General features: G+C 42.5%; 1 protein-coding gene across 3 annotated transcripts in view; it reads left to right on the top strand.

Annotated features, from left to right (window-relative positions):
- LOC138267488 (hydroperoxide isomerase ALOXE3-like) overlaps nt 1-12,451 on the top strand; it is a 261,482-nt gene that overhangs the window by 197,803 nt on the left and 51,228 nt on the right. For all 3 annotated transcript variants that reach the window (XM_069216474.1, XM_069216473.1, XM_069216472.1), the window contains exons 4-5: nt 8,647-8,769; nt 9,993-10,096. In XM_069216474.1, the coding sequence (XP_069072575.1) occupies nt 8,647-8,769; nt 9,993-10,096 (227 nt within the window). The remainder of the gene's footprint in view (nt 1-8,646; nt 8,770-9,992; nt 10,097-12,451) is intronic.

Here is a 12,451-nt window from a genome sequence, read left to right as displayed (position 1 = left end):
ACCCAGTGTTGAGCTTAGGGTTTTACAAAAGATCCTGAATGGACCCAAGGCAGTTTTAGCAAGTGTATTACACAGTAAGGCTGCACAGCCGCACCATTTAATACTCCCAAATCCTCACACTGAAGCAAACTATTATTGTGCACACATTACATAATGCTGTTTAGTGCATGCAGTAAAGCTCCATTTTGTGTGGGCAGCACATTTCATGACTAGTTCTATGGGTTACAGGAGTACATTTAACAAGTTCATAACACTGGTGTCAATTCATGTAAGGGAACCAGAGGAGGTTTAGAAAACTGCGGCCACAGCTGCCTGAAGTCTTGTGCCACGCTGAATCCATACTGGCTGTCAGTATAAATGGTAATCCTCTGACACGGACATGCAGCACGTCTGAAGGCCTAAGTTAGTAGTTCTGCCACCTGTGCAAAGGTTATATTACACAAGTAAGTTGCTTCCACAACTCAACTTGTAGTGCATCTAGAATGTCTAGTTATGACAAGAACACAGCTATAGTCAAACTTAACTTCAGAAATGTTGTCAAGAAGGGGGAAAATGGTAACCAGATGGAGCACTTTGCAAATTTTTAATACCTTCTCTGCTGCTAAAATTGCCTAGCCATACCTTAGAAAGGTTGGCGCCCATCATGTCTTTAGTTTGTGTGGGTCGAGAGGATTTCAATGGAGTGCAGAACCATCACAAGGTGTAAGTACCACAAGGTACCCAAAATCAGCCAGGCCAGCCTCCTACATTGGTAAAGCAGTTACAAGTACTTATCCCACCGTTGCACCACCACTTTGTCATTTGGTGCTTTTCATAAGAAAATCCTGTACCAAATAGTTCAGTATATGTACATTGAACCAAAACCGTTTACTTTTCTGCTCTAAAACATTTTACTAAGTTTCTGAAAAGTTCTGAAAACTTAAAATTTTTCCAAAAGTTTGAATTATATATATTTTTTTTTTCTCTCTGTACTTTCAAAAGTTCTAAAACATTTTCTCTGTCTAAAACCTTTTCTATCATGTCTTCAGTTGAGGTCACTCCCAAAGTTGTTCAGGCAACTTATGTTTTTAAATTACAAAAGTTTGAGGGGTGTCTGCTTAGAAAGAGGTTTAAGCATTGGTAAGAATCCAACAAAAGTTTTTCTCTAACCCGCTCTTAAAGGATGGCCCATCTCAGAAAAGGTAGGAAGGAGGGGAAGCTTCCCAGTCACTCGGAGTTCCCTGAAGGAGCTGGGGAGGGTTCGTACAAAGACCTGCCACCTAGTGACACTGGTAGTGTTAGAGGGTCACACATTAGTAGGGCATCTTTCACTCCTAAAGGCCAGATTACTAGGGTCCAGCCAGTTAGGGACAGGTCTCTCTACCAATACCCAAATCTCCTCTGTATCCAAACATTCCCAAGCCTCCCACCCGGAGGACAACTTAATGGAAAGGGAACTCAGCAAGCTGAGGTTGGAAGAGACCAGACCAGCTTAAACAGCAGCAGCTGGCCTTGGACAGGGAATCTCTGGATATAGAGAGGGAAAGAAAGAGAATGGGGTTAGTTCCCCATGGTGGCAGCAGCAGTATTTGTGATAGCAATCCTGTTGGAGAGCAAGATTCCAGGAACCTGCATAAGATAGTCTCTTCCCCCCCCCCTCCCCCACCCCCGCTTACAAGGAGGGGGATGACATAAGTGGTTTGCGGCACTTGAGTGCCTGTATGGTACAGTTGGTCCCTCAAAGGCAGTGGGCTGCTATCTTGTGGCTATCTTTCACTGGAAAGGGTAGGGATAGGCTCCTTACTGACAGAGAAAGTTATGCCAATAATTACAAAGTTTTAAAGGATGCACTCTTGGATAGATTTGGCTTAACCACTGAACAATACAGGATTAAGTTCAGAGACACCAGAAAAGTCCTCAAGACTGGACAGATTTTCTTGACTGTTCAGTGAAGGTCTTGGAGGGTTGGTTACATGGCAGTAAAGTATCGACTATGAAAGCCTGTATAATCTGATCCTTAGACGGCATATTAACAATTGCCTGATTTGTTGCACCAGTACTTGGTAGACTCAGATCTGACCTCTCCCCAAGAATTGGGAAAGAAGGCAGACAAATGGGTCAGAACAAGAGTGAACAGAAAAGTTCATACAGGAGGTGACAAGGATGGCAAGAAGAAAGATGGTGAGAAATTTCAGGACCTTAAATAACCTGTCTAGATCCTCACATAAAACCATAACAATAGTCCCAATTTCCCATGGGTGTACCACTTGTCTGAGGTCTTTTACCTTCGGAAGACTGTTTTTTAAATGGAAAAGGTCTGCTTGAGTCCACAGAACATCAAAGTATGCTCATCCCTGGACCTTTCTTAAAGGGTACTCTGTTTGCATCTTCGGTACTGCTACCTTTTTTTTGTCTTCTGAAAACACTTTCCTTTCTCATGTTCACTTCCCTTCTATAACTATTGTTTTCTAATTCTTTTCTAAATCTCCCTACACTAATACGAATCGCCAATTCCTTGACTTGTTTTCAAGCCATGCAATTTCATCACTTTTATATTGGCATTCAGAAATTCTTTTGTAGCTTCTTCATTTGTAGCCAATGAACTCTGCACCCCTCAGCCAAAGCCTACATCCTGCATATGCCTCACATGCAACTCTAGCAATTTCCTTGCTCATATACAAAAACTCTTTCGCTGTAGTATTTCAGAAACCCTATGCCCAGATTTACCTTCACAATCTTCTCAAGCTCTGGATTCACATGCACAATATTGATATTTTGGGGGTCATTTTCTTTGGGCTGGAATGATTCGGGGGCTGCAAACAGTGTGCATCTGTACCATTGGGGTTGTGAACGGTCTCAGGGGTCGCTAGTGTAGGGAGAACCCTTTCATTTTCGGGGGTCTGTTGGGTGCCCACAACTGCTTGTACCTGTGGAGTGATTGTAATTATTTGCACCAGAGGAATGCTTCTTTGCTAAAATTTAGGCTCTTGACACCAAGGGAAGACTTTGAACTGCTGGTGTTTGGGTAACACTTTGACCTACTGGTATTTGAGGAGCACATGCATCTACATATATCGCGGTGCACTCGCATCTTTAGGGAGACTGTTTCTGCACCATCCTCCAGGGATGTATGTCTGGGTTGTCCTGTGGGTTGAACTAAATTGCAAGGAAGTGGTCTTGACCTTCAGTAAATCATCCAAATACTCATCCTCCTCCCTTTTCAGTCCTTGCATCAGTCTCCGTTTTTTTTTTTTTCTTAATGGGGGATTTCTTCTGTTCTGAATTCAGTGTAAGCACCTAGAGCATCCATCATAGCTTTACAACAGATCCTTTGCCTGTCATTACATTGTGCTTCCAAAAAATGAGAATTCCATATCCCAGTCTTTCTCGGTGTGCTTATGTCACTGGTTGAGCCGCATGCAAGTAGTTAACCTTTTGTTTGGCCATCGCTCTAGTGGGTGAACCTTGGACAGCAACATCTTTCTTGCAAATAATCATCCCAGGTGTCGCATAAATATTCCACATTGTGTTTGCTTTTAACAAACACTAGCGGCAAACGTCTCAACTGCAACATTGTCTTAACCTTTCAGTCCACCCAGTGTGACTGGGGCAAAGGTCAACCAATCGCAGCGTGGCTGTCATCACTGTTGAACCTATCCCAGCACAACACCTTTTTAAACAGAACGCATAACTTCAGTATCAAAACTTAAATGAACGCTATTGTCTGCTTCCCTTAAATGTAAAAGAAAAAAGTTTAACGATGCAGTTTATGCTTTTTATGACACAATCGCACAACAGCAGAAACTGAACTGCAGGAGCTTACTTGAATTAGTAGATTTACTCCTGTGCACAGGAGGATAAACTAATACTGATCCAGGTTAGTGCACACATACACTCGTTTTACGTCTCTGATGCTCTGTAGTGCTTCATAGTGTAAATCTCCACTTTTAGCAGACAATTCAACTAGATCGCGCACTTCGAGTCCAACATAAACCACAGCTTTAGCACAATTGCAGTCACATCAGCAAGCAGAGGGAAAAATCATTCAGTGCTGCTGCCTGTCGTGCCCCGAATAGTGCTGTCTGAAGTCAAATTACCACAGTCCTTACAAGCCTGCGAATAAGACGTAGTATATGTATTCAAATTCAGACCAATTCATGACACCACTCTCTTCCCAACCACAAGTCCCAACACGCATCACATTGGTTTATGTTCACGCACACTAGTGCGTGGGCAATGCATTTTCCTACTGATATTCACACAAGCTTCTTCTAGAACACTGGGACAACTGTCATTACTCCACGTGGCCTTCATTAATCAGGAATGTAGATGGGTTAAAGGGTCAAGACCAGCTGAACCATAAGGTCCAGACTCCACCATCCTCTGGTACCAGAATTTGCATTCACACGCTACCTCGCTCTTGTGCAACTGATTGGACCAGCAGCTGTGTTCATTTCTTAATGGATTTCGGTGCTTCTTTCTGGACCTGTTCCCCTTAGATGCATTCTAAATGACAACTTCAATATGGACACTTAGAAGTCATTTGGTCCTACAAGAATGACAGACAGGGAGACTTAAACCTTAAAGGTTTAATTTCGGGATATTGTCAAAGTAAATACATTTATTACAAAGCTCAGTTAAAGTGCAGAATCAAAGATCTTTGCAAAATTCAGGTAAACGAATTACAGGGTGTAGAATGAGAGCAATCCAACATGGTCCAAAGGTCAGTAAGAAAAAGCCACCGAACACATTCAAAAACGCACTTACATAGCATCCTGGACCACACATTTCATACACTCAGTACACAGTTCCCTCAAAACAGAGCAATCGGAATTAAAATTAGTTAAACCGTTGCAAGTAAACTTTTCAAAAATCTCAACAAGGAGCTCCTCAGACTCCATCTGTACTAGGACAACTATTCTGCTACGGTGGCTAGGTGAGTCCTTGAAATGTGCAACCTTGCTGAAATTACATTGTACGATCCATCTAGTTCTAATTTGTAAATTTTACGCTAAACAGAGAAAGTGCCTTTTAGTGCCCCTTTTAAGATCGAGTAATTTGCATCCGTGTCGTAGCGCATATGTTAGACTTCGGGTTTTATCCTCTTTTGAAATGTGTGGAATTTTAGCAGATTTTTTTTATGTTCTGTAAAAGTCCATGGAGGTACTGGTGTAATCTTAGTCGATTTAAATAATTGTGATTGGGAAATCTGATATGTATTATCTTTTATTTTTGATTTAATTCTATTTATTGTGCTATTATATATAGATGTGTTTAAAAAAAAAAAAAAAAAAAAAAAAAAAAAACTTTTAGGACTTGCTGAAAGTCGAATAAAGTTTGTACTACTACATTGTAATATCCTTGCAACTGCCACTGTCTTGCCTGTGTAAAAACATTCAAACATTCTGCTGAGACGGAAATAAGCGTTTGCCCACGTAATACAGAGCATTAGCAGCAAACGGGAAAAACCGAGGATGATGCCTACAATTACTATGTAAGCGAGACTTCGACTTTCATTAGTGCAATGCATTTATCAACATAACAAACCTAACACTAATCAACTCCCCTAATCACAGGATAGGCCACGAGTTAGACTTTCGTTTCACCAACATGCCCAGCATACAAATTGTACCACCTATTTCCATTTATGGTCGGATCCCTTGTCAATCCCTGGTCCACTCTGCTTTGACAACTGTCCCTCAACCAGGACCAGCTGTTAAGTCTAGAATTTGGTCTGATGGGTAATACTGACAATGTAGGCAAAGCCTTCACTTCATTTCACTTTTATGGAGGAACCTATTCGCTTCAACTCCTTGATATAGTCTCCATTAAACAACTTTTCCCTGCTCAAAGTGAGGAAATGTAACCGCCCAGCCACTCTGTGCTAATTCAATACTCTGAGCATCTAAGCAGCAAGGTGGAAGTCTAGAGCACAATTGGAGAGTCCATTGGGGCATTGAGACAAAACAAATACAGCATGGGGTGTGCAGCGTTCCTGGACTCTACAGTCTGTAGTTGAGGTTCTAAAATCTACCTTGCGATTGACGTGTTCTTGCACTTCTCAGTGTTGTCAAACTTTGGGAAGGGGCAGTAGCATCAGACTAGGAAGATTGTTTTCCTCCTGTGACCCAGGATGCTGACTAGCTTCACAATGTCAGACCTGGCTCAACTGAGACTATCCTGATTTTTCTGTCCCTCTAAGAAGTGGAACAGAAAGTTAAGAAAACCCTTGGATCTGCTGTGGCTCCTGATCACACTGCCCTAGCTCCTAGTCTCCCCTCTCTCTCTCCCCCCACCCACACCAACTGTGGTTGAAATGGGAGAGAAATGTAATATAGAATTGGCTTTTAGGAGATCCCGTGTTAAGGTAAGGGTCTCGACTGCCCCTGCATTCAAGATACATTCCCCCCCCCCCCCCAACTCCCTGAGTTATGTTCTACTTACCATACTATGCTATAACGCGTCGTACAGCATTACAACATACCACCTCATAGTACACAGCACCTTGTGACCCTATGCCACACTAAACATTTGATGGAATCCTACTTTACGGAAACATTTAAAACAATACCACAATACACTCAACTTGATATACCTCCATATCACATACATAGTACACCATCCAACTCCACCTTATACCATACCAAAACTGTACCATGTCTCCCTACCATACACAGTACACCATAATGCAACTAATAAAATGTCTGGAATGCCACAGTGCATTGCACCTTAAGACATCACAAACTGTCAGATCATAACCATAATTAACATAGTATGATGCACCATAAAAAGATTCTACACATTGTACCACAGCACACCATCCACAAACCCATACCTTAGTATACCACTTCACAATGCACTAGATCATACTATGTAACCACAAACACTATGCCCACTACTATACTATACCACATCATGACGTCTGTTTTGATCAGTGTCACTTTATTCAGTACCTCGCTATAGCACGCCCCTCTTCTCCACACCACCCTGTTCACAACTACATTTCATCATTCACCCCCCACATGGACCATTTTGTACAGCATCTTAACTTCCAGAATGACAGGGATACAGTGTCATCTCGCCACATTTCTTTGGAAGGTAGATGTAGGCCCTTCCCAAAAATTGAGGGAGTTAACTTACAATCTGCAGACTAAATTAGCCTTTAAATAGGGGCTATGATGTGGTGATTTGTGGGTGTTTATTGATGTTAAACATACAGTGTTGGCAACGTTTTTATAACCTTATATTTATTGATGACTACCAAATACATGTACAAGAAGGTGATTCCAGTCTAGCTGCTGCTGAGCCATGTAGCCTTGAAAGTAGAACTGCTGGTGCATTAGGGTGACCATCTGTCCCTTATGGCAGGCTACGGGGGGGCTAATGACATTGCTTCCTATCCCTATTGAGTGAAGAAAGCTGGACCACCGTCTGAAACATCTGTTTCACTATGCACATAACCAGTAGGTCTATAGACCTATCAAGCGGGTGTACAAAATATCCGTCTCACTTTGACCTCTTGTCAGAGGGCGAGAGGAAAGCCTGACCCACAACAGTCCACACAGTGCCAGATCGACCTACATTCCCCTTACAACATCGCACAACACATCCAGCCACGCCATCAGATGCCCTGCAACACTACCTCACAAAATGCTGCATCACACCTTCTACTACAAACCATAACACACCCTAGCACAAAACGCCATACAATGCACTACAGCAGCTAATACATAATGTATTTTATTACGTACAATCCATGACCATGAATCACACCATTGTTCAGCATCACATCATATGTGCACAATAACATAACACATCTCTGAAGGTCATGCATTGCATCACACACTACTGTATGTCACACCATACTACATCACAAATTGCACCATGCCGCACCTCGTTACACTACACCATATTTACTGCTGCATCACACAAGCTCTTACAGAAATGAGGCTACCTATGCTACATTTCACCCGTCCAAACAATCTCAAGCCTGTCACAAGCAAACCTGGGTGTTCTTCAGGCTTTGGAGCTAGCGTCAACAGCAGAAGGATTCTTGCTGGCTGAGACCAAGCAGGCTGCATCAATATATTTTCACATGGCCCTCTCCCAAGAGGGTACTGCAGGCAAATGTCGATCTGCAGGAATAACCACAAGATCAAATACATTGATAGGTTACCCAAAGAAAAGGCCACCTAATATAAAAACTGATGATGGGTCAGCAGCAGAAGCTGGATCGCTGCTGGCCACCCATTAGGGTGTCTATTAAAGGACTGAGAAAAACCTTGAGGGAGCAAGGGGGGTGGTTACAAGGCAAATCTTTATGGTTCCACTTAATGAAGAAGGGTTTAAAGTCCAGATTTTAAAAAAGAAATACTATTTACTGCGTTGGGTATAAAACAAACTTGAACCAGAGTGAGGAGATTACTTGCAAAATATTTGGACAGCAAATTCTAAACACCGGATTCTAAGATGGACCAGAGACTCCACCTCTGCCCTTACTATTGACTCTCACATACTTTTTTTAATGTCTTGGTTACTTGTGATTGTTCATTTAATAACCAAATGTGATCTAAACGGCAGCCATTTTGCTATGTATACATGGCAGGTTTCTTTTGACATAAGTATTTGACACTGCTCTTGTATTCTGTATCCTTCCATCACTTCCAGGTGGAAAGTGTACCACAAAGCCTTTCCCAGATGCATTGATGTGGGTGACGTCACAGAACTGGACTCTAACATTAAATACTCCATTACTAAACAACTAAATTTTGCCCTCACCAAGAGTACTTCGTAAGTATTGGGTGTCATGGTGATTAGAACTAATATATATTGGTGCTCCAAAGGGAGCTGTTTTTTCTATAGCAATTTTTCTTCTTAGAAGATAATAAGAGTGGGCTCTTCCAATTGAAATCATGTATAACTCGAGTAAGGTTTTTCTTTAGAAAGTCCAGATCTTTTACTCTGGCTGTTACCACGGAGTGTCCAGTGTTCACAAAGTATGTCTCCTGTTTTAAGAACCATAGTACAAATGGGCAGCCATTTTGGTGCGCACCTTGTAAAACAAGCCATCCATTACATATAGAATGAAGAGCAGGGGAAGAACATTTGAACGTGTTCTAATTTCATTCTGTAATTTGAACCCTAAAATGCCCTTCACTGGTTGCCATTGAAGCGTTCATAGTTATGGCCAAATTAACCAAAGAGATGACTGTATTACATTAAGTAATTTAACTCTATATACTCCACTGTTTAAAATCCCTCTGCTATTCTTAAAGGTAAACCTGAATTTACTGTCCATCCACCAAAACATGGAGGGTTTAAGGGGAGAGGTTGGGGGCGAGGAGGAAGGCACACCAATGCAGGCAGACACGCAGCTAGGTAAAGCTCAGATGATGGTAAGCGCCCATTATCAACAATGGGCAGCTTCAGGCAACAGTTCTTCAGAAATGCTACAAACCGACGAATTTATCTTGGGAAAGGTTTGGCATAACAAACATAGAAACACCACCAGGGCAATCTCCTATTCCCATAAGTTTTCACTCTTAAGGACACAAGCTTTATTTGTTAGACTTTGCCTTTTTTTTCTTAGTACTGTCACTGTTTGATTCATGATTTAATTTAACTGAACTGAAATGTCCACTGGTTCCATCAATAAGTAATTATCTCGGGGAAAAAAAGTTTGCTACTTCCGAGCCCTCTCATAACCGGCAGCCCCAACCTTAGTTTTTCCAATGACACTGTTCTAGAAATATTCTTGCATTGGAAAATATTTGCATCGTATTCTTCCCCCGCTGTAGAAATTAAAAAATAGGAATGTCCTATCGTTATTCCTTCTTTACTCTAGCATCGTAACCTTTCACAGCTTCTTTTCAATTTTGTACTGTTACGTCACAATCCACAAATATGCAACATAGTGGCAGCGTTCGTTTGGCAAATGCTATCTTTTGAAAAATCGCTGATTAACATCGTGATGTGATGGTTCTTTCTAACACCATCTACTCTCATGCTCCTAGAGTGCTGGAAATAAAACTGAAAGGATTTTTTGGTCGTCAGGAATCCTGGAAATCTTTGGAAGACCTCAGGAAGGTTTTTTGGACCCATAAAACTGCTACTTCAGGTAGGACGTTTCCTTTGAAGCAGTGTGAACACTGTGTCAAGTTCACTTTCAGAAATCTGATTTGAGGGTTAGCTGACATGCCAGCACTCTTTACAATTAAATTACAAATTCAGGATTACCACCTAGATGTGTTTTTCATTATAACCGAGGTATTATGAATGTTTGGCTGACGGGCCTTTTATCCATTCGAAATCTACTATTGCCTCATTTTACTGCTCAAAGGATGCTCGAGTGTTTTATTGTAGAGAGCAGAGGAATGAGTGAGTCTAGCACTTAAAACCTTTAGGCACATCACTGTTTAATAACTAAACACTGATTTAAACATCTGAGTATTGACATTTGCAGATATTAACTCGCAGCCCTCAGTGACTGGATCTGAAAAACGACATGAATGCTTCCCGTCACGTGCTTTACCAGCACATACTGTTAAACATTGTGGTAGGAAGGTTCCAATCCCCTTAGCATCAGTTCATGCTCAGAATAAAAGAATTTAGCTCCATTAAGGCAACCATGTCATTACCACAAAATATTATACGTTAATTTCCATTTCCCACGTCAAGACTTCATTTTATTTCCATCTGTTAGACCTGGCAGGTCTTGTGTTCCCCCCCCCCCCCCCCCCCCGTTTTTAGATCCTGTGTTATTAGTTTTTGCTGGCTTTGCTACTGTGAGCACATTACCACTGCTAATCATTGCTTAAGTGCAGGTACTCTCTGTTTTAAAAGACATTGGTAATTGGTTTTCCATAATTGCCACATTGATTTACTGGTAAGTCCCTAGTAAAGTGCATTATGGGTACCCAGAGCCTGTAAATCAGTGCTGCAGGCCCACTAGTAGCATTTGATTGCGTCACCCACATGAATAGTTCTGTAAACATGTCTCACTGCAGTGTCTTTGTGTGCAGTTTTGCACTGCTAATTCGACCTGGCAAGGGTACCCACTTGCTAGGCCCAAACATTCCCTTTTACAGCATGTACGTCACTCCTACTGTAAGCCCTAGGTGGCCCCATGGGCAGGGTGCAGTATATTTCAAAGGTAGGGCATGTTCTGGTGTGTATTACATGTCCTGATAGTGAAATACTGCCAAATTCGGTTTCCACTATTGCAAGGCATATCTCTGATATGTTAACTAAGGGACTGCCTTTAAATATCTCGAGTGCAGTTTCTCCTTTGGAGGAGATAGAGATGTGGAGTTTGGGGTCGCTGAACTCGCAATTTAAAAATATCTTTTGGTGGAATTGGTTTTTAGATTGTCTGTTTGAAAATGCCACGTTTAGAAAGTGGGCATTTTCTTGCTTAACCATTCTGTCCCTTTGCCTACCTGTGGAATCCACATCTGGTTTAGACTGACAGTTGGGCTGTTTGTGAATTTCCCCTAGACAGTGACCCAAAGGGAGCTTAGGAGTGTCCTGCATATCCTGATGAGTCTCCTGGGCTAGAGTGGGGAGGGAGGAGCTGAAACACCTGAAAGGGCTGTGCCTTTCCTCACACAATGCAGTCTCCAACACCTGGTGTGTTTCTGAATCCAGGCCTGTGCAAGGCAGGATCTTGTGAACAAGAGACATTCCTTTGAAGTTTGCCTACTTCAAAGGCAGAAATGCGTATAAGTAATGGGCCAAAAAACCCAGCTTTTCCGATTATTTCTGGGTCAAGAGGAACCTCTGCCAAGGAGAAGAGCTTGATGCTTGAGAAAGACCTGCACTCTGCCTGTTGCTTAGCTGTGCTGGCCGGCTGCTGCTGCTGTTTTTTTCTTAAGAGGGAAAGGAGTGGACTTTGCTTTCTGAAATCCTGCTTGTGAGGTTTCTTTAAAGGTTTGGACTGAGCTTGCCTCTTGTTAAGAAGTTTAAGGGACATCAAAGACTTCACCTGCCACCACCTTGGGTACTCCTGCTGTGGACCCTGATATGCAAGACCAGTTCCTGGGCCCTTGGAAGTGAGTTCTGGTGAGAACAAGAAGATCCAGGCACCCTGTCTCTAGAATACCCAGAGCCACTGCCGGCAATCCAAAGTAGTGGTCCCTGCTGGAGTGTGATGATGCCGACAGACACCACAAGCCCGACACCCCTATCCGAAGGTCCGCAACTCGGCGAGTCCTGAAGTGCTGCGTTACTGATGTCTGTGAAACTACACCGCTGTTGCACCTACAGCCCTGTGGCGTGACCATGACCCCATGAGGTCACCATTGTCTTCACCTGCTGGATTAATCGGCCGGGAACCGACACCTTGCACCAACACCACATCACAATCCCTGCTCTGCTGTAAGAAACCAACACTACACCAGATCCAGCGACGCCTCGCACCCCCGACTCTGTGCACCGGCTTGTTTTCTTAGTTACTAAAGGTACTGTACCTGGG

This window comes from Pleurodeles waltl, chromosome 12 (genome assembly GCF_031143425.1).
Source record: "Pleurodeles waltl isolate 20211129_DDA chromosome 12, aPleWal1.hap1.20221129, whole genome shotgun sequence".
Taxonomy (NCBI): domain Eukaryota; kingdom Metazoa; phylum Chordata; class Amphibia; order Caudata; family Salamandridae; genus Pleurodeles; species Pleurodeles waltl.
This window is presented reverse-complemented; position numbering and strand designations above follow the sequence as displayed.